Source organism: Staurois parvus, unplaced genomic scaffold (genome assembly GCF_062004578.1).
Source record: "Staurois parvus isolate SC_StPar_1 unplaced genomic scaffold, SC_StPar_1.0 ptg000390l, whole genome shotgun sequence".
Taxonomy (NCBI): domain Eukaryota; kingdom Metazoa; phylum Chordata; class Amphibia; order Anura; family Ranidae; genus Staurois; species Staurois parvus.
This window is the reverse complement of record NW_028318186.1, coordinates 6,715,592-6,738,037: the sequence shown is the minus strand read 5'-3', so window position 1 is coordinate 6,738,037 and position 22,446 is coordinate 6,715,592. Positions and strand designations below refer to the sequence as shown.

At 40.8% G+C, this 22,446-nt stretch overlaps 1 protein-coding gene across 1 annotated transcript in view; it reads right to left on the bottom strand.

Moving 5' to 3' along the window:
• Window positions 1–22,446, bottom strand: part of LOC149455657 (cytochrome P450 2B5-like) — a 49,493-nt gene that overhangs the window by 5,155 nt on the left and 21,892 nt on the right. Inside the window, exons 2-9 of the mRNA XM_089686053.1 lie at window positions 20,762–20,955; window positions 18,620–18,782; window positions 13,306–13,455; window positions 9,561–9,721; window positions 4,959–5,135; window positions 3,166–3,307; window positions 2,588–2,772; window positions 161–302 (exon numbers count right to left, since the gene is read on the bottom strand). Of these exons, the coding sequence (XP_089542179.1) occupies window positions 161–302; window positions 2,588–2,772; window positions 3,166–3,307; window positions 4,959–5,135; window positions 9,561–9,721; window positions 13,306–13,455; window positions 18,620–18,782; window positions 20,762–20,941 (1,300 nt within the window). The 5' untranslated portion in view covers window positions 20,942–20,955. The remainder of the gene's footprint in view (window positions 1–160; window positions 303–2,587; window positions 2,773–3,165; window positions 3,308–4,958; window positions 5,136–9,560; window positions 9,722–13,305; window positions 13,456–18,619; window positions 18,783–20,761; window positions 20,956–22,446) is intronic.

Here is a 22,446-nt window from a genome sequence, read left to right as displayed (position 1 = left end):
AACCGGCAAGAAGGAAATGACTAAATGTGGCCCCATTTGTAATTTTTGCATTGCTGCCCTCTGCTTACTTGGTCTGTTCCTGTTTTGGTCACATCCATACAAAGACCCTTGATACATTTGTGGCAATATAGACTCCCCCCCCCCCCTTTGGTTTACTCACCTGCAGAAAATGGTATAAAAGCTTCAATATTAACAAGGTTTCCCTCTGAATCCAGAAAATGCTGAGGGTAAAACTCTTCTGGCTTCTCAAAGTGCTCTTTGTCTTGTAGGACAGAATACAGTAATGTAATCACTTGGGTTCCCTGCAAAGAATATAGGAGAGAGACCTTTGAATGGGTACATTCAAGTCAAAACTAAAGATTAGGAACTGAAACGATTTCAGAAAGCACAGATTACCAACTCATTCATTCAATATTTTTATATTGCTTTAGTGGGGAGTGGGGGAAATTTAATCCTAGTTTCTCAAAAATTCACACGTCTGCAACAAAACATTTAAATCAGACCTATGTATTCCAGAAAGGGACGACAACTTTTAAAAGCCACAGACTAGACTGAATCCCTCACTCCAGCCTTAACATACATTTAAACACCTAAAAGGGCCTGGAAAGTCAGACTTTTGAATACAACCCAATCATAAATATTTGTAAAATAGTCTAGCAGCAATACAAATTGGAAATTTTGGCTTTACTTTATCCAAAACTAACCTTTTTTATACAAATAAAGCACTTACCACTAGGCAAATTTCATAACTTGTGCAGTAATGGAGATATTATTATAAGTATGAGACCAAACATGCCAGTGCTATAATGTGAAGCAGCCAAACTGATCACATTATATTTCCCAAGGAGAATAGACATAAGATCCCAGTGGCATACTATGTGGGGCGTGGGGTTGGGGTCTTCACCGGGTGTCGGCACGCTGGAGGTGTTGACTTTATTTTTGCATGGTACTTCAGTGCCTAAAATATTATCACTACAGTGATTCATTTCTCTTTTTGACAGCTACAGTTCAGAGCAGAGGGAAGCTCCTCCTGTGCAGGATCTCTGTTTCCAGACACACCCACCATAGACTACTAGCTGTCTCTTACATACACAATTTCAGTTGTATTAAAGAATCTATAATAAAACAGCGCTCACTGCTACCAGCATCAACAGTAAAATGCTTGAAGGTTTTAGTCTAAGTGATACAGCATACAGAAAATGGAGGGAAATTATCCAGCACACAGTAACAGAAACCAGTTAACCAAAAATGTGAATCTCAGTGAACACTGGATTGCAGATAACTGGAAAATGAAGGTGGTGGACCCTTTGTGTTGCTAGCTGAATATAGGCCCTAAAGAGGGCCGAGTCACGGGGTCAAAGGAAAAGCTGGTTGTTCACTACAGCAATCCGCTAGGAATGATGGTCTGTGCTATAAATGGCCCCCAGTTGTAGCCCTCAGTTACATTTGAAGTGGCAGAAGCTGAAAGCCAGCAGAAATGAAGTGCAGTACAAAAATGGGCAGGCAAGATTGTGGTCAAACAAGTAAAAAGGTCAAGGCAAGTGGAAAACAAGGACTGTCGAGAAATTGGCAGAGGCTGTACATGGGCATCAGAACTGCAAAAGAGATCACAGTGGGTACAGGAGCTTGGGAACAGATACTGAGGGAGGTATTTGCTTAAGCAACTCATTAATGCAAATAGACATACATACATCTTTCCCAGACAAGACCTCAGAGGAAGTGTAAATAGCACTTATCACTTAGAACCCACAGGGTAATTGCGAGAACATCTAAACATGTGGATTGGGAAAATCTAGAGCTTGTTTCTGGGGAGTGGTAGAATCAATTAGGTATCAAGCATGGGACCAGGAGCAAAATAGACTGATCCTGAACAATGCTGCATCTACGGAGGTGAGGACTATCCAATTCCATATTATGGAGATCTGACCTTACTTAATTTTATGACAGGGAGTAATGGGAAAGCTCCCCATTGGGGACAAAAAAAAAAAAAACGCAGAAAAAAAAATACCCACCTTTTTCAGTAAAAAGGAGGGTGATTATAACTGTCTGGTTATTTTTACAAATCACTACCTTCCTATGCTGGGGTTTACTGCTCATTTATTTAATTTTCCTGCTTAAAAAGGGACAGTAAGTGAGGGGAAATCTGAAAAACATTGTCACAAAGAGTAATATCACATTTTACTATACAAAACTAAAAGAAAAAAAAAGAAAAAAAAAAAAAAGTAGGAGTTTGGCCTGAAGTTGAGCAAATTGGCCAACAAACTTGACAGTTTACTTTCCACTTATAGAACTTAAAAGTGAACTCTACTTAACTGAAAGGTCATAACAGAACTTAAAAGCAAACTCTCCAAATAAAGTGGGTGGATAACAGGGGCACGGGCCCTGACAGATATTCTAGTTCCTCTGAAATAAAGGCAAAACATTTTCAGTTTTGAATAGTGTAATGAGTTTGGGTCACTTTGATCTAGGAACCACCTTTTTTTCCCCAAAAGGGACAACACGGCAAGTGTTCTGTAGTTTGAGTTTTTCAGGTTGGTTGCTTTTCTTTTTTTATATAATAGATGAAGAATAAAAATGTAATACTTACTTTGGGTATGAAGAATCCTTTGAAATTCACATCCTCAGTAGTAGCATGTGGAACACTTGTTGGCACAATATTACCAAATCTTTGGATTTCATGGATAACGGCATCAGTATATGGCATTTCTTTTCGGTGTATCAGTTGAGGCTCTCCAGAACCGATGACTTTTTCAATTTCCTTCTGAACATTTTCTGGTGTTGAAAGAAAGGCATCCTGGCTTATATAAGGGGTTTTATATTTTCTCTTAAGATAAATTAAGTAATTTCTAAGTTTGTTAGTTCAACGAGGGCAGTTTTAACAACGTTTTAGTAGACTGATAATTATTCACCATAAGGGGGTTCCTCTGTTTCCTGTATTTGTAACCTGCCCAGATAACAATGAAAGCTGGTCCTCCCGATTTGAAGTGTTGTCTTTAGTAATGTTCCATATTATTGATCATATGGCATACCTCATGGACAAACTATAATTCAATCATATGGTCTAAGCAGTTATTAATGAGTTGTCATGTAAATTGGAAGATTGGGGTAAATGGATAATACCATAGTGATGGTAAAAGAAAACAGCACACAAAATAAATCACCTACTTTGTATTTCTGGGTATTTCATCATCAGCAGGATGCCCCATCGGAGAGTGGTGGAGGTTGTCTCCATTCCAGCAGCAAACAAGTCCATCACCAGAACAGTTAGATTTGTGTCATTGAAATATAACTCTGGATTTGGTTTTTCCTGAAATTCATACAATTTAGAGAATGTCATATTTGCTTTAGCTCTTACATGCAAGGCTAGATTTCTATCACTAGGGCCTACAGACTTTCAGTATTTGGAGTTCAAAGTTTCCTCCCTCATCCCTGTACAAGGATCACCTCTTACACAACATTTTCTAGTTTGCTGGTCCCAATATGAATTAGAATATTATACCAATGTGCATATAAGGTTATAATAGAGGATTATTTTTATTGTTAAGAAAAAAAAAAAAAAAAAAAAAAGTGACCAATAACTACCTGCTTTGTTAAAAAGTGCCTGAATTGTGGAAGCTGTGACCTAAAAAGGCAGTTGAGGGAAAAAGGTTAGTCTGTAGTCAATATGTAGCTGATTGTTTCCCCATTACTAACTTGCCATGCTTTGTTCTGTGCTGTGTCTTTGTGTGCCAGCGGCCATCTTGGTGGAAGCATGGCTTTGCTTCCTCAAGTCATATCTGCCCCCTGATGATTGATGGGGGAAAATACAAGATGCAGGAGAGGTGTAGGAAGCACAGATGCAGAATAGATGAAGCAGAAGCAGAGCTGGTTTGCGGCTTTCTTTACAGCATAGATGAAGCAGAAGCAGAGAGCTTTACAGCAAGAAGAACAGTGAACAGCACTGTAGTGACATCACCTATTCTCACTCAATATCTTCTAAAACTAGCAGTGCCTTAGATGATCTCACGCTGGGTAATCAATACAATAGCAAATCACAAAAACATCGTTTGGAGTTAAGATTCACTTTAAGGGTGACAGGCTCTCTTTATAGATTTAACCTTGTGAGGCACCGGCTGGCAGGGTTGTGGATAACGTAAAATGTGTCATCCTGCAGCTAATACACTCAAAAAGGGCTGAGATGCTCATGATATCATTGACCTAATACAGGTACTAGTAGGTCAATGTCAATGACCAAATATGACCATGTGACCATATTAGGCCAATTATGTTACGAGCATCCCTGCCCCCTTGTATACATGCAGCTGTGGGGTAGGTATTCTCCTGCTCGCAGCTCAATAGCCCAGCAATGACAGGTTCACGGTGAGCCCAGTTAAAACCGAAACCAAACTAATACTTCGTCAGGAACTGGCATTTGTTTTGTAAATGGCTCAGAAGAACAGATGTTTTGCATTTGTTTTATGCTATGGACTTTCTACACTAACTATACTGAATTGTACAAATCAAAAAGACCAAATCCAAAGACCCTTTTCCCCTGCAAGGCTAGCTTAATCATAGGCCCAGCTTTGTGGATAAAATACATCAAAGGAGGAGGTTCCAGGTGGGGATTCTCTCCATGTTTGGATGAATAAAGTTGGAGAGCAGCCGTTTTTTCCTTTTGTTCAGTCTATGGGCCATTGGATTAGCCTCTACTGGATGAGGCCATTGGATGAGCACTGCCGTTCTTTCACAAGGGTGACCCGATTCCGATTTTGAGAACCACAAATTCTACACTTCTGCATTGCTACATTGTTTACTGTATATTTGAATAAAGGTGCTGGAACAACCTGCTTTGACTGTTCCTGGATGTTCCCGTCATGCATGTTTTACCACTGTCACCAGCAGTTGAATCTGTCCTCCTAACAGCTTTAATGAAAGTGAGCAGGGAGAAACAAGTAGGTTCTGTATAAAATGACATATACCTCCTTTTGTTTGACAAGGAAAACATCAATAAAATTCCTCTGATCATTGATATCAAGATTATTCCTCTGATTGGTGAAGGTTTCTCTTATAAAAGTGTGCATTTCCTCCCTGTATGAAATGACATCTCTGTGATTCCCAGGCAGCCATCGGACCAGAGATGGAAATGCATTGTACAACTAAAAGAAGAAACATACAGTTAGTTTCCTGATAATGTTAGGTAACAATATTCCATGTGAAGAGACCAAGCAAAAAGAACATGTTTACAATGGACATCTAATTAGTAAGTACCTGAATTTCAGCTGGTATCAGCCCTTTGCAGTTCATGTACAACAGTAAAGAAGAAGCAGTACAAGGAGTCAATAACTTCATGTGCTCACAAGTAGTATGACGATAGAAATACATAATAGGGAGATGAGCGTATGACTGTGCTGCTTTTCCTTTCACTGTCCAGTCACAGGCTGGGTAGGTCTTGGACAACCTAGACTCAAAAGAAGTGGGTCGAATGAATGTGATCAAACGGAGGACACCTAGTGGCAGAAAAAACTGCCATGGAAATCTCTAGATTGAAGCTGAATGTTGCAGTGAAAGTTGGTCTTATTTTATCTTATAACCACTTCCCGGCCGCCCTATAGCTGTTTTACTGCTAAAGGGCGGTCTTTCTGCGCAAAATCAAATATATATATATATATATATATATATATATATATACACACACACACACACACACACACACACATACACATACTGTACATACACATACATACACGGCTTTGCATTGCTGGGTAGCGGGTGCACGTCGCCCTACCTTCACTGTCATTGGCTCCTGTGTCAATCGCCGGGTCCTGGCCTGCGATTTATGGTCAAGACTCAGTGATTTGCGTAGCAGCTGACAGGAGAGGGATCTGTGAGTGTAAACACAAATTTCCCTCCTGTCAGTGGGAACATGCTGGTTTTTATCTCCCTGCAAACAGGGAGATAAAAACCAGCATGTCTCTTCGTAAAGCACAATAAAGTACACAGTCTAAACACTCCCTAACACTGTAAACCATTTGATCACTCCAGATGTTAATCCCTTCCTACCCAGTGTCATTAGTACAGTGTCAGTGCTTTTTATTAGCACTGATCACTGTGTTAGTGTCACTGGAGAGGTCAGTGGAAGTTAGTTCTCACCCAGTGTCAGAATGCCCACCGTACTTTTGCAGTTCTGCTATAATTCACTGATTGTGGCCGTTACTAGTTTAAAAAATAAATACAAATTGCAGTAATATATATATATATATATACACACACATACACATATATATATATATATACACACATATACATATACACACACATATACACACACACACACACATTTTTAGATGCTGTAACTGTCACGCAAACCAATTATACACTTATTTGGATTTTTTTTTGCCAAAGACATGAAGCAAAATGCATTTTAGACTAAATTTATGATGACTTTTTTTAATTGGATAGATTTTATAGCAAAAAGTAAAAAAAAAAAATATTGTTTGTTTTTTTAATTCAGTCTATTTAAATTTATAGCACGAAAAATATATAATGGTAGAATGACGACAGATTTCCTAACTCCATAGATTAATTGTTCCAGTCGAATGTCATTGCAAAATGGTTCCATAAATATGTAAGTGTCTCTGATCACATGGCCACATCATGTTGAACAGCCACACTTCCTTTGCTCTATATGCTGAGAGTTATACGCAGTAGGGATGAGTGAAGGCATCCTTGTGGGAGGTTTGGGGAACCCAGTAGGAAGTCTGTGAAGCTTGGTCTTAGAAGCACATCTTACTAATGTTTATAGAAGACAAAACTGCCATTTTTCATGCTAATACACTATCTGTTGTGGAAGAACGGGCATAGGGAGCTGGGCACTGCCCTGGGAGACAAGTGTCGATGCAACACATTAAAAAAATTACCATTTAGCAGGGAGAGAGTCTTAATTATGAATAAAAAAGTGCAGCGCTAGAAAATAAATAGATAAAATAAATGAATAGTCAATATACTTGATAGGTACTCCAAAGTCAATACAAAGTCCCAAAAGGAATGGACGGCTTCAGACGTCCATACACACAGATCAATGATGTATATACTGTGGTAAAAGATGCAGTTGAAGATGGGTAGATGTGATCCCCGGATCAATGAAGATCCCCAGGTCTAAGAAGCATACGTTCCCAAGATAATAAGGAAGCAGTCACAGCTACACCAAAGGAAACCACCACTCCTTCACTTTACATCCACGATATCTAAGAGGAGAAACTCCTCACAAAAAAGAAATGCCCATAGTAAGGTATAATATATGACATTTATTGAAGTAAAAACAGGATGCATCCAGGTTAGGTAAAAACGTATAGATAACACCGCCAACAAATATTGCATATAGTTAGCAGCCAAAGCAAAGAGGACTAACCGTCCTGTCAGATGTAGTGGCCGCCGGAGCTCCCCAGTGCTCCGACGGCGTGGCGTCAAGGCGTGCGTAGGTTCCTCCTTACGCGTTGCGTGCCAAGCACATCTTCAGAGGAAAGAACTTGTGCAACATGGACATCAAAGTCACATAAGTTGCAGCCCATGCTTTTCAATGGCACCTGTTCAAATCAATGAGAGTTAAAGTTGCACCGATTTTAAAAGGTGCCTGCACTACTTTGGTGCGACTTTGGTCCAGAGAATGTAAAGTCAGATCAAAAGTTACAATAAAGTCGAGATTCAAAGTCGTACTGGAAATTGTGCAACTTTGGAGATGCGCTAATGTGAATCTAAGGAGTATCTTAAGAGTATTTTAACGTCTGAGGTCACTGTCATTGACTGTCACAGTGATCATATGATTGGGAGCCTGTTTTACCAGCTCCTGATAGTTGCTATGTGACCAGGAGCTGTCAGTGATAGTGTATTCACACTGATGCAATTGCTCCCTGCCCAAACCAGGTGCACATACAGTATGTGTGACAACACAAAATAAAGCTCACCTCTGTATTGCCATATACACTGCTCAAAAAAATTAAACAAAATTTGAAAACACATCAGATCTCAAGGGGGAAAAAATCTCATGCTGGATATCTATACTGATGTGGACTGGGTAATGTGTTAGGAACATAAGGATGCCCCATCGTTTGATGGAAAATAAAATGATCAACTACAGAGTATGGAATTCAAAGACACCCCGAAAATCAAAGTGAGAAAATGATGCAGCAGGCGAGTCCATTTTACTGAAATTTCATTGCAACTCAAAATGGTCCTCAGTTTGTTTGGCCCCCACGTGCTTGTATGCATGCCTGACAACATCGGGGTATGCTCCTAATGAAACGATGGATGCTGTCCTGGGGATATTTCCTCCCAGATCTGAACCAGGGCATCACTGTGCTCCTGGACAGTCTGAGGCGCAACCTGGCAGCATTGGATGGACTGAAACATTATATCCCAGAGGTGTTCTATTGGATTTAGGTCAGGCGAGTGTGGAAGCCATTCAATGGTATCAATTCCTACATCCTCCAGGAACTGCCTGCATGAGGCCGGGCATTGTCAAGCACCAGGAGGAACCCAGGACCCACTGCAATAGCGTAGGCTTTCATCCTGATATCTAATGGCAGTCAGGGTTCCATTGTCTAGCCTGTAGAGGTCTGTGCGTCCCTCCATGGATATGCCTCCCCAGACCATCACTGACCCACCACCAAAATGGTCATGCTGAACGATGTTACAGGCAGCATAACGTTCTCCACGGCTTCTCCAGACCCTTTCACGTCTGTCACATATGCTCAGGGTGAACCTGCTCTCATCTGTGAAAAGCACAGAGCACCATCGGAGGACCAGTCAATTCTGGTGTTCAATGGCAAATGACAATCAAGCTCTAAAGGTGTCAGGAAGGACGTTGGGCCCTCAGGCCACCCTCGTGAAGTCTGCTTCTGATTGTTTGGTCAGAGAAATTTAACCAGTGGACTGCTGGAGGTAATTTTGTAGGGCTCTAGCAGGGTTCATCCTGTTCCTCCTTGCACAAAGGAGTAGATACCAGTCCTGGTGATGGGTTAAGGGCATTCTACGGCCCTGTCCAGCTCTCCTAGATTAACTGCCTGTCTCCTGGAATCTCCTCCATAGGAGACACAGCAAACCTTCTGCCAATAGCACGTATTGATGTGCCATCCTGGAGGAGTTTGATTGCCTGTGCAACCTCTGTAGGGTTCAGGTATCGCCTCATGCTACCAGTAGGGACCCTGACCCTAGCCAAATGCAAAACTAGTGAAACAGAAAAGATGAGTAAGGGAAAAAAAAAAAAAAAAATATGTCAGTGACCTCCATCTGCAAAACCATTCCTGTTTTGGGGGTCTGCTCATTGTTGCCCATCTAGTGCACCTGTAAATTTCTTTAACACCAAAGCAGCTGAAACTGATTAACAACCCCTTCTGCTACTTAACTGACCAGATCAATATCCCAGGAGTTTAACATTGACTTGATGCTATACTCTGCTCAAAAAATTAAAGGAACACTGTTTTATCAGTGTATATGGGTACTGCCTGTCTTCAGACCTTGGGTCACCTTACAGGGTAAGGTGAGCCAACAGTATGATGTTTAAAGTATTGCAGTAAAGACCTTACCAAAACCATTGGGGAGCCAGAAATTCTTGCCACATCATTGATGATTGTTAAAAGCCTTGAAAGTTTTGGATCATCATAGTCAAACCGATAACCAAGCAATATGGACACAATGATATTGGACACAGCACTATTCATTATCATGGTGTTTTCAAATGGTTTTCCTGGAATATAAGCAAAGATATTACTAAGAACCTATAGTTTAAAAATAATAAACAATTCTAAGCAACAAGGGCCAAAGAAGTTAATGTAAAAAGGGCACAAGGAGAAGAAGGGGTTCGCTTTTTGTTTATCAAATGCAAAATATGTCTCCTAGCACAGATTGGTGGATATCTCTGGGTGGACCCTGCTGTGTGCAGCAGACTTCTGCCTGCCAAGCAGAGTTCTGAAGAAGAGTCAAAGGTGATAAATTGGAAATTCGGACAAATTTTTGTTATTCGGAGGTTTTCGAATTACAACAGTAACAAATTTAAACAAATCCAAAATAATGAAACAAAATTTCATCAGGAATTAAAAAATAAATTCGAACTATAAACATATTGCTGATTTCCTTCAAAAGCTATATTAGTGTTAGATTATAGCTGTCTTCCGAAATTCAAATTTCAAAAAGAATACAATAAAATAATAGCAAATAGCTTAAAAACAGAGCAAACAGGAAAAAAAAAAATTAAGAATACAATAAAATAGAAAATAAAGAACTAGAATAGAAAAAAAAAACCCAAAATAGAAAAAAGAAAAGAACAGATTAGAAAATATAAAAATAGAATAGAAAAAAATCAGAACAGATTAGAATAAAATAGAAATATAGCCATCTTTCAAAATTCAAAAATAAAAAAATAGGATACAATAGAAGAAAAACAGAACAGAAAATAAAAAAAATAGAATAGAAAGAATACAGCCATCTTCTGAAATTCATATTTTAAAAAGAGTAGAGTAGACTAAAACAGAATAGCATAAAAACAGAAAATAGAATAGGAAAGAAAAGAACAGAAAATAAAAGAATAGAAAAATAGGATTATAATAGAATACAATAAAATAGAAAGAATGTAGCCATCTTCTGAAATTTAAATTTCAAAATTAAAAAAATAGTAGAATAGAACAGAATTTAAAAGAATAGGAAAAAATAGAACAGATTAGAATAGAATAAAATAGAAAGAACATAGCCGTCTTACGAAAATCAAATTTCGAAAAGAAAATAGAATAAAACAGAATATAAAACAAATATATATAAAAAATAAAAGGCATAGAATAGAAAATAAAATAGAAAAAAAAAAAAACAGAAATATACCCGTCTTCCGAAATTTTAATTTCAAATAGAATGAAACCAGCTATTCACAATGAATTCACATTAATTCAATATTTTCGATTCAAATTAGATTCAAATATTCAAACGAGTAAACGGAACTAAGCAAACACATTTAGTTACAAATGCAACAAGATGAAATTAGTAACGTAAACCGAACCAAAACCAAAAACAAATTCTGTATATGTCTAGTGATGAGAGTATCAGTTCAGGAGTTTCATTGGGTTGGACAACAGTCACTTATTCCTTGAGACTGCTTGTGCTTTCGACAAAATGTACACCCTTCTTCTTGGAACAGGCTGCTTGAGCACAGGCGGGGTACCATGGGAATGTAGGGTTCCCTCTAGATATTTATGTTACAGTCAAGAAAGAACAATCTCTAAATGAGACAATCTCATGTATAGATGATCTAGCCCGCTCTGCTGATAGGTAGCGAAACAATTATAAGGCATCTCACAAATGGGTGCCTAATCTCTTGCAAAGTACATTTTGGTGCATTTCCCATGCCTGGAAATCCCAAAGTGCAGACAGCTTCCCATGCACATAAATGCTCATGTACATTAAAGGAAATAAGTATTTGATCCCCTGCTGATTTAGAATGTTTGCCCACTCACAAAGAAATGATCAGTCTAAAAATCGAATGTTAAGTGTATTGTAACACTAAGACAGAATAGCAACGAAAAATTCAAAAGAATTGCATGTTTAACAAATTATGCACTGATTTGCATGTTCATGAGGGAAATAAGTATTTGATCCCCTATCATTCAGCAGGATTTCTGGCTATCAGGTGTCTTTCATACAGGTAACAATCTGAGATTAGAAGCAGTCAAGGGAGTGCTGCTAATCTCATTTTGTTACCTGTATGAAAGACACCTGTCCACAGGAGCAATCAATCAGATTCCAAACTCTCCACCATGGCAAAGACCAAAGAGCTGTCCAAGGATGTCAGGGGCAAGACTGTAGACCTACACAAGGCTGGACTGGGCTACTAAACTATCGCCAATCAGCTTGGTTTGAAGGTGACAACAGTTGCTGCAATCATTTGCAAATGGAAGAAACACAAAACAACTGTCAGTCTCGCCAGGTCTGGTGCACCATGCAAGATCTCACCTCGTGGAGTGTCTCAAGAAAGCACATGTCCAGGCCCGTCTGAAGTCTGCCATTGAACACTTGGATGCAGAGGAGGACTGGTTGAAAGTGTTGTGGTCAGATGAGACAAAAGTCGAGCTCTTTGGCATCAACTCAACTTGCCGTGTTTGGAGGAGGAGGAATGCTGCCTATGACCACAAGAACACCATCCCAACTGTCAAACATGGTGGTGGAAACATTCTGCTTTGGGGGTGTTTTTCTGCTAAGGGGACAGGACAACTGCACCGCATCAAAGGGACGATGGACGGGGCAATGTACTGTCAAATCTTGGGTGAGAACCTTCTTCCCCCAGCCAAGGCACTGAAAATGGGTCATGGATGGGTGTTCCAGCATGACAATGACCCAAAACACACAGCCAAGGCAACAAAGGAGTGGCTCAAAAAGAAGCACATTAAGATCCTGGAGTGGCCTAGCCAGTCTCCATACCTTAATCCAATTGAAAATCTGTGGGAGCTGAAAGTTCAAGTTGCCAAACATCAGCCACTAAGCCTTAATGACTTGGAGAGGATCTGCCAAGAGGAGTGGGCCAAAATCCCTCCTGAGATGACCTGGTGGCCAACTACAGGAAACATCTGACCTTTGTGATTGCCAACAAGGGATTTGCCATCAAGTACTAAGTCATGTTTTGTGAAGGGGATCAAATACTTATTTCCCTCATGAACATGCAAATCAGTGCATCATTTGTTAGACAGGCATTTCTTTTGAATTTCTTGTTGCTATTCTGTCTCTCAGTGTTACAATATACCTACCATTCGATTTTTAGACTGATCATTTCTTTGTGGGTGGGCAAATATTCAAAATCAGCAGGGGATCAAATACTTATTTCCTTCACTGTAAGCACTTACATTGAGTATGACTTATGCAAAAAAATTAAGATTCTTTTTTTTTTTTTTTACATAGACCTGTATGCTATGAGTTTTCCCAGGAGCACTGTCACACTTCATGTCTAAGTGGCATTTGGTCTTTCCAAGCAGGGGAAATACATTGGAATTTATGTTGTATAGACTTCTAAGTCCTAATTCAAATTTACAGCAGTTTTCATATGGAATTCAAGTTATTCAATCATTAAAGAGTCTGATTGCAGCCTCTGACTACTTGCTATCAGGAGCAAGACACCAACTAAAAACATATGATTCTAGTAAGGTGGTTTGCCCTGACTTCTGAATAGGGTACTGTCAATGAAAGGAGACAGAGACCGTGTGAGAAGCGTGAAGAATCTGAACAGTAGGTGCAGTATGGCCTGTATGTGGGATTGTGCAGCCCCAGAACCAACAACCACAATCCACCACTACTGACCTTTGTAAGCTTTTAAAGTCTTTACCAAACTGTGGCACTCTTCAGTGATCTTATCTTCTATTTTTCTCTTCCCCATCCCGAAATCTCGCAGTGTAGAAAGAGTGAATCGTCTCATGGCTTTCCAGTTATTACCATTAGAAAATATAAGTCCTGAAGAAATAAAATAACGCATACATTTTATCAGTTTAACAACTTCAAGTCTTCACACTTTCACCCCCTTCCTGCCCAGGCCAATTTTCAGCTTTCAGTGCTATCACACTTTGAATGACAATTGCTCGGTCATGCAACACTGTACCCATATGAATTTTTTTAGCATTTTTTTGAGACAGATGCATTTGATTTTGGTGGTATTCACCACTGGGATTTTTATTTTTTGCTATAAAAATGAAAAAGTCCAAACATTTTGAAAAAAAAAAAATAAAAAAGTTTCTTTCCAAATAAACAAACAATCTTTCAGAAATCTTAGCCAAAATGTATTCATCTATGTTTTAAGTAAAAAAAAAAAAAAAAAATCTAAATTAGTTTAACCAAAAATTTTTTTAAATTTTCTTCTACATTTTTATTTTATTTTTTTATATTATGTTTTTGTCTTATACCGATTGTGTCAGGCACCGCCCGGCGGGATCTCTAGTGACCCACAGAACAGGATTCCCCAGGGCGCAGAGTCTAAGCCCCAGTCTGCCTTTTCACCAGAGCCCCTGATGGTGGGGATGGACTTGGTGCGAGACTGAAACCAGGTCGCGACCCATGAGTGCATCCAACTGTGGTAGAGGGGTCCCGCTGAGGGTACGTGCCGGGGGGGGGTGAGCCTGCTGTGAAGAGGCTGACAAGTCCAGGTCCCGAGCGGGATGGATGGATGACAGTCAGGAGTGAGCGTAGTCAGACTAGCCAGGTCGGTAACGGTGGAGGCAGGTAGGTACCAAACAGTAGACAGAGAGCAGCCGGGTCACAAGCCAAGGTTCAGCAACGGGAGGTCCAATAGTAATATACAACAGGCAGGAGAGTAGTCACGGACGAGCCGGGGTTCAGAGCAGGAGAAGGTCAACACAAATCAGGACAAGCAGGATCGGCAACAGGAACACACTTCAGAACACGGGTACAGGAACTAGACCTTGCGGCAACCTAGTCACCGTCTGGCCAGTTTAAATAGTGCGCCCTGCACAGTCATTGGTGCAATTACCGACACCGACGCCCAGGTCCTAGTGCCTGCACATTAGTGCACCTAGGCAATCTGTGTATGTGCAGACCTGTGCGCCACTGCGAGACCCGCAGTCCCTGAAAGATTGCTTTTGCACCCATAAAGGCTGTAATAGCAAAAATTTCTCCTCTCTGGCTGCATTCTTGCAGCCATTGAGAAATACTGTGAGGGCTGTGATTGAATTAGTCACATGGTACAAGGCTGTTGTGAATAGCCTTGTACCATGTGACCTGTAATCATTCACAGATTTCACTAGTTGTAAGCAATGATATCAGCAAGTGACATCTTGCTTACTACTATTCATGATTGGCCAATCAGTGATCACATGATCGGGACCTCACACAGAGGTCCCGTACAGCGAACGGTGTTCCGCTGAGTCCAGAGGACACAACTGGGGAGCATGCACAGGCAGGGAATTGAGGACATTTATAAACAGACACCTGCCCCTGCACTGCTCCCGTCCGGCCGTTTATGTACATGGGCCAGATGTGAAGTGGTTAAAGGGCAATCCTAGGCGAAATGCTGAAACACACACACACACACCCCACCAGGTTTGCTAATCTAGTTTCCCACCAGAGTGCTCCTTTCCTTATCTGGCCCAGGGGGGTGTAGGTTTATTCACTTGTCCCTCTCCTGTGCTGCTATAGATGCAGTGGCTGCTATCAGGCCTTCTAGCTCCTCCTCAGCTGATCAGGTGGTCCTCTCTCAGGGGGCAGTGAAGGTACAAGCTTTCTTCCTGTCCAGCTCCTCCACCTGTAGGCGAGTCCCTTTCCACTTTTGAGCTCCCTCCCAGGCTCCTGCATTTTAGCCTACTTCTCCATCTTTCATCTGAACTCTCCTGCAGCTGAGCAGGCTCTCACTTTTAAGACTTGTCCTGACCCCTTACTAAGCCTCCTGTTGGGGATTGGCCAGGATCCCTGAAGAGTACAATCCAGCCACTTAGATCCACCCGCTGCTTTTAGACCTTTCTCCAATGTTCTAGATCAGGGGGAAATTCCAGAGAGACTGGCCTGCAGAGCCTCTCAGCTCTGACCCAAATTTAACCTCCCTCTTACTGTTGCACCTGGGCTACTGCTCAGCCCCTATCTAACAACTGAAGCTAGAGCTCCCCCTAGCTAACTAGGAGGGTGCTACATTACTTTAACCATTTCAGTGCCAGGTCCATACATCAGATGGACCTGACAGCGAGGGGTTTTACACAGAAGCCAGATTGTGTGTAAATCTGACAAGCAGACTGCCTCTTGTCAGGTGAAGGAGGTGCCAGACTGCTTTCACAACCCCCCTGTAATGGAACCCCACCCGTGCGCATCCCCGCCATGTATCCTGGGCTCCGCTTGCCCATCTGTGAGCCTTGGACTGGCATAGCAAGTCCTGCTGGATAGGGGGGGAGGGAACTGTGCAAACACACAGTCTCCTCTGGAAGCGACGTGTTTGACGTCACTACCAGGGGCAGACTGACCATTTGGAAACTCGAGCACTGCCCAGAGGGCCTGGGGTCAGTAGGGGGCCCCATGAGATGCCCCGGTACCTTTTTCATAGGTTTTTTTGAGTTTGGACAAGGACACAGGGGCCCCATGATCCCCTATTTCCCGGGGGCCCCATGAGTTGTCAGTCCGCCCCTGGTCACTACTAGGTCCTTCTCTCAGTTTCCCCAGCTGGTATGATCAGAAAAGAATGTAAAGATATGCCATCTGCATTGAATTACAATCAGTGGAGCACAGGGGAAACACCCAGGGTCTTAGACCCTGGATGTCTTATTAAAGAGAACCTGTCACCAAAAAAAAACTACTACATGGACTTTTTGTCCCCTAATTGATGAAAAAAAGTGTAACTAAATAAATACATTTTAAATTCTAAAAAAATTGAAGTTACATGAAAGCACATAATTCCACACCCCTAAAAAAAAATTGAGCCCACCCCACATATATACACATACAAACATAAACGCACACGTCAGGGGTGCCTATCTATGAAAACGTTGATAGCGATACAAATGTTACATATCTCCACGCACGCCAGAGTGAGAGTAATAATCCTAGCACCAGACATCCTCCGTAACACTAAACTGACCTATAGGGGGCTTTTAAAGTGTCTCCTATAGAAAATATAGGGTACTGAAGTTTGTGGCCATTACATGAGCACATGCAAATTTAGGGTATTTACTTGGTGCAGCCATCACCTTTTATATTTTACAAAAATTGGAAATTTTATTTTGTTTGTGTGCCCTAAAATTTACTTTAGTATAACTTTTAGTGAAATTTTGCGGTAATATCGTGTAACAAAAAATTGGAACTACCACTATTTTACTCTCTGGGGTATTTGCTTTCAAAAAATATATAATGGTTTGGGGTTTTTTATGCAATCTTTAGGCCTAAAATTAGTTTTTAAACACGAGGGCCAAAAATGCAAAAATGGCTCTGGCAGCTAAGGGTACAGCCAAACTGCCTAAACCATAATAAATGTGGGCGTTTTTTTTATTGTACCATTGTGCTTTAGCAAGGGTTACAATTCCATGCAAAGTGCTCCACTCTAATCAGCAGTGCTCATGCTTAATGAACAGTCCTGTTGATGTCCAGCTCGCTGCCAGCACAACAATCAATATGGACAAAGAAAACCTCCAAAAACACCCACATTTACTAGTGTTTATACAGCGTATCCAATTTACTTTAATTTGTGCACTGTACAATCCATTGCAGTCTAAATTTACAGACCTGTACTTATGTCAAATTGGAGGTGTTGCCTTCTGGACCCATTGCTGTGCCGATTGCTAAAATGCATTTTTATAAGCATTTCCCTTGCATTTAAACTCCTTTCCACAATAAATAACAGAGCGGTTTCCAACTCAGAAAAGCAGCTGTGGTTGATTGAGACGTCTACATGCACCAGCCTTGGTGGGATTTACACTCACCGGCCACTTTGTTAGGTACACCTGTTCAATTGCTTGGTAACACAAATTGCTAAATCAGCCAATCACATGGCAGCAACATAATGCATTTAGACATCTAGATGTGGTAAAGACAACTTGCTGACGTTCAAGCCAACCATCAGAATGGGGATTTAAGGGACTTTGAATGTGGCATGGTTGTTGGTGTCAGACGGACTGGTCTGAGTATTTAAAAAATTGCTGATCTTCTGGGATTTTCACACACAACCATCTCTAGGGTTTACAGAGAAAATATTTCCCCTCTATTACTTTTCTGAGGACAACCCAAAATGTGGGATTTTCTTTTTACTTTCAATGATAATGGTTAACAGGACAAACAGAGGGGGAGAATCTTCCTAATGCAAATAGTTCAACTTTAGGATCACCGACAGGTAAAAGTGATTAACATCAATTATCTTCTTACAGTAGCATTGGAAAATCAGTGGAATATGTTAGGCAGAAAGTAATTATGCTGTCCAGGAAGTTGATGTGTTGAAAGCAGGAAGAATGGGCATCTGTGTTGTGTATGGGGCTGTGTACCCACAGGCCAGTCAGGGTGCCCATGTTGACCTGTGTCCACAGCCAAAAGCACCTACAATGGGCATGTGAGCATCAGAACTGGACCACAGAACAATGGAAGTAGGTCGCCTGGCCTTTTCTTTTACATTATGTGGATGGTTGGGTGTGTGTACATTGCTTACTTGGTTAAGAGATGGTACCAGGATGCAATATGGAAAGAAGGCAAGCTGGCAGAGGCAGTGTGATGCTCTGGGCAATGTTCTGCTGGGAGCCTTGGGTCCTGCCATTCATGTGGATTGTTATTTGACATGTACCACCTACCTAAATATTGTTGCTGACCAAGTAATCCCTGATAGCAGCAGCCTCTTTCAGCAGGATAATGCACTCTGCCATACTGAAAAAAATGGTTCAAGAATGGATTGAGGAATACAAGTTCAAAGTCTAAAATCTCCAGATCTGTGGGATGTGCTAGTAAACGTTTGATCCATGGAGGCCCCGCCTTGTAACTTACAGGACTTAAAGGATCTGCTACTGAAGGCTTGGTGCCAGATACCACAGCATATCTTCAAAGGTCTAGTGGAGTCCATGCCATGACAAGTCAAGGCTGTTTAGGGGCAACAGATGAACCTGCTCAATATTAGGTGGGTCATCATAACATTATGGCTGATACATACCATGATCCAGGAACAGGTCACGAAAAACTGGAACATGGGGTCTTCCAGAAAATTTGTCAGCATGGTTAACCAGAGCCTCTTTCACAGTCTTATAGCCACACAGCACAACCATATTCTGAGATCCCATCTGTAGGCTGTACACAGAGCCATATTTCTCAGCAAGCTAATAAAAAAAAGTGGTTATAAAATTTAAAATGTAGAACTGTATCATGTATATTGACACAAAGATCTTATTCACTGAAAAATTAAATATTTAACGCTCAACTCTGTTTGTTTAACTGTATCTTTAGTAAACACCCGAGTCATAGATAGCAGAACTGCTTCAATGTTGCTGCAGCCAGCCACAGAACAAGTTCAGAAGTACCAGTGCCAGGGACATATTTACAAATCATCAGTCCACATGGCGAAATTAGGAAATCCCCCTTCCAATGAAATCTTTGAAGCACCTAATATTTTGCCAACTCTTTTAAACAGGCCCCATTACTACTTATGGTCTGCTGTCTATATAGCCAACAATTTTTACCTTATATTTACTGGGGTTCTGTGCATCCCTTCTATTTTCACCACTTTTGCACTGATGGTCAGACAGCCCCCTTAGTGTACACTGGTGGACAGGGCAAGATTTCCTGTTAACACCTCTTGGTCAATACAAGTGCCTTCTTTATATTAGTGGTCAGTATAAATAACCCCTTACATTAGTGGCAAGAGGAGCAGTGCTTCTTTATATTGGTGGTTGGTGAAGCAGTGGCCTAGGACACTTTAAATTCGTGCTCAGTGGGAGAAAAAAGACCCTACTTACATTAACAGTCAGTGGGAGAAAACACTTCTGGTAGTTACACCAGCAGCCAAGAGCTTAGTGGTAGTAAACCCACTTTGTTCATTTTTACCTACATGCACTCTTTAGGAAATATTCAGGTTTTCTTTAACCCTTTGAGGACCAAGGGACGTATTTGTCCCATGTTTGTAATTGCGTGTATCATCTGATTAAGAACTTAATGCTTTTTTTTGGTTTGAGTCAAAATATTAGTTCTTATCAACAAACAAATGGATCTAGCTTTTTGCCAATTATTTCATGAAATGGGTTAGTTACAGCAACTGAAGTGTATGAACTTTAAAAACAAAAAAAATGGATTCTTTTGGCGTTCCAAAACCTTACGGTCCTCAAAGGGTTAACTGGCGCATGTGCTCTGAAGTAACAGCATACCCAGTGCCATATCTTCAGAGCACTGCTGTGGCCCGTGCAGATGTGCGGGAGTGACGTCATCATGGCTCAGCCAGTCAGACGACCGGAGCTCGTGAACCCGGAAGGAGGACCATGTGAAGATGGAGACCTTTCCAGCGTGACAGTGCGCCGCTGGAGGACTTAGTTTTAAGGCAAGTTTTACATAATGTGCTAGTATGTGATACCATTGCCTTGCAGAGAATGTTTGTTTTACTCCTGCAGAGTAATCATGTAATCTGTCTACTCGTAGCTCGAAAAGGCAGGCATTTACACAATGACAGCAAGAATCAGTTAACTACTAGAGAAAAAAAAAAAAATAAAGAAGTTTAGCAGTTTCGGTTGTTTTAATACTTTCTACTGCTTTAAAAAAATGTTGAAGTTGCATAGCCTGTCTTGCCTAAGGCACAGGATAGTCTGATCTTTACTGCACTACACTCAACACCAAATATTTGCAACAAAGAGCACACAAAGCAAGTAGGAATGTTCCAAAGATGAATTAAACAAGTGCATCAATTATATTCCATTATGTAGCAAACAAAAAAAAACTAAAATAAAAAGCTTATGTGGCTAAATTCTAGTATTAAAAAGAAAAAAAATAGGCCTTGAACTAGAAAAATCTAATCTCTCAGTTCCCCATAAAGTTCCACCCACCCCTACTGTGAAACTTCTTGGTCATGTGCCTACCAATGTGAAGGCTGCAGTAGCCTGGTGGAAGGGAGTGCACAGAGGAGGAGAGTGTCCAGCACTGCAAGATTCAAATACCTATCTGACAGGTAAATGAATCGGGTGCCAACACCAACACTACGACACCTTTTATGAATCCCCTGGTACAGTATATTCCTCATGATGAAACGGTTCTTCCTGAGCTGGATTCTACTTACATACACTTTGACCACTCACTTGAAAGTCTAAGATCTTACCTCATGAAATGTTAGGTAAGGTTTATTCAGATTCATAAGGTGTATATTTCCAATAATAGGCAAGCATGGTGGTCCAGGAGGATAATTTAAATGGACTTTTTTCTTCTGACTGAATGACAAAATTACCAACAAAACACAGGTGACAATAAAGAGAATAGTAGCTGCATCTGTGAAATACATGTCTGTAGCAAAACCTGGAGAAATAGAAAAGAAAATCATAAAATAAACTTAACAAAACCAAAAGCAAAGTAAGGAAATCAGAGGGGCTGAGAAGATACGCTTTGTATCAGTTATAGTGGATGTGTTCCTTGGCTCACTATACCAATCATAAGTGATATGCTAGGAAAATAGATCAAGGATGACACTTTGTTATTATGGATATGTGGAGTGGCGCTGAAACTTGTAGCAGAGGGCCTTCTGTGCATACATACTCCTTGAGGGACCCTAGAGTTGTTGGTCCCTTTGAGGTGTGGTGGCTGTAGCAGAGGTTGAGGGATGCCATAAAGGAAAGTCTCCAAAGTCTTCAGTCATTAGAAATCTTGAGTTAATTTGAAAGTATGTGTATATAACAGTCAGCATGTTTCAGGGGTTAGACTCCCTTCTTCAGACCTCAAAGCTTTGAACTGTAAATCATTGCATGTGTATAGGGAGGATTGTACCTCCTGCTCAAGTTCCTCTATTTTTTAAAGGAAACTAACAATTACCTGCAGACAAGTTATGACTTCAAACTATACTTAGGCTACATGTACATGAGCCTACCCTGACCACCAGGTGCGTGGAAACGCAAATCGCAGCAAAACATGGCACCACGATTTTGCAACGTTTTCCCGCAGTCGGCAGTCAAAACGTTCCTATCCTGAGCATGAATCTTCTGCGTTCAGGAGAGGGAGGCTTAACCTCACCTAAAATGCGGCAGCTCCTAAACTCTGCTAAAAGCCTGTGTGTACATGGACATAGGCTTTTATGGAGTGGAGTTTAGGAGCTTTGGCAAAAAAATGCCTAAAGCTCCTAAACTCAAGTTTAGGAGCTTTTGGCATTTTTTTGCCAAAGCTCCTAAACTCGTGTACATGAAACCTTATTGTTGCACATGTGTATGGGAAATACACATGTGCAACAATATATTCCACTTTTCATAGAGTTCTTCTCTGCTTATATAGCCTCTTATCAAACAACAACATGAAAAGACCAGGGCGGACATTGCACCTAAAATGTTAGATAAGCCTGCTGGCACAGTTACAATCTAGATACGTGTGTTATTTGCAGTAAACAGCTTTAACTGCCCTAGCGGTCCAATTATGTCCATATTTCTGTGCTCAAAGCAGTACTTTTTTTGCATGGAAATATGTATTTTTTATATTGTAGGCCTGTAATTTTTAGGAATAACTCACTGAAATCTGTTCGAACAAGAGTCTAGTAAACATCCAGGGTATGTTAAAAGTTGAAACACGAAATCATAAATTATAATGTAATAAATTACATTACATTACATTACATTGAGTTTATATAGCGCCAAAGGGTTTGCTCAGCGCTGTACAATAGAGGGGGGGACAATACATGAAACATTACAGCAGCTACGAACAGCACACGAGGGGTAAGAGGGCCCTACTCTTTCGAGCTTACAATCTGGGAGGGAGGGGGTAGTGGTACAGGAGGAAGTGGCTGTGGGGGATGGAGTGGTAGGAGGA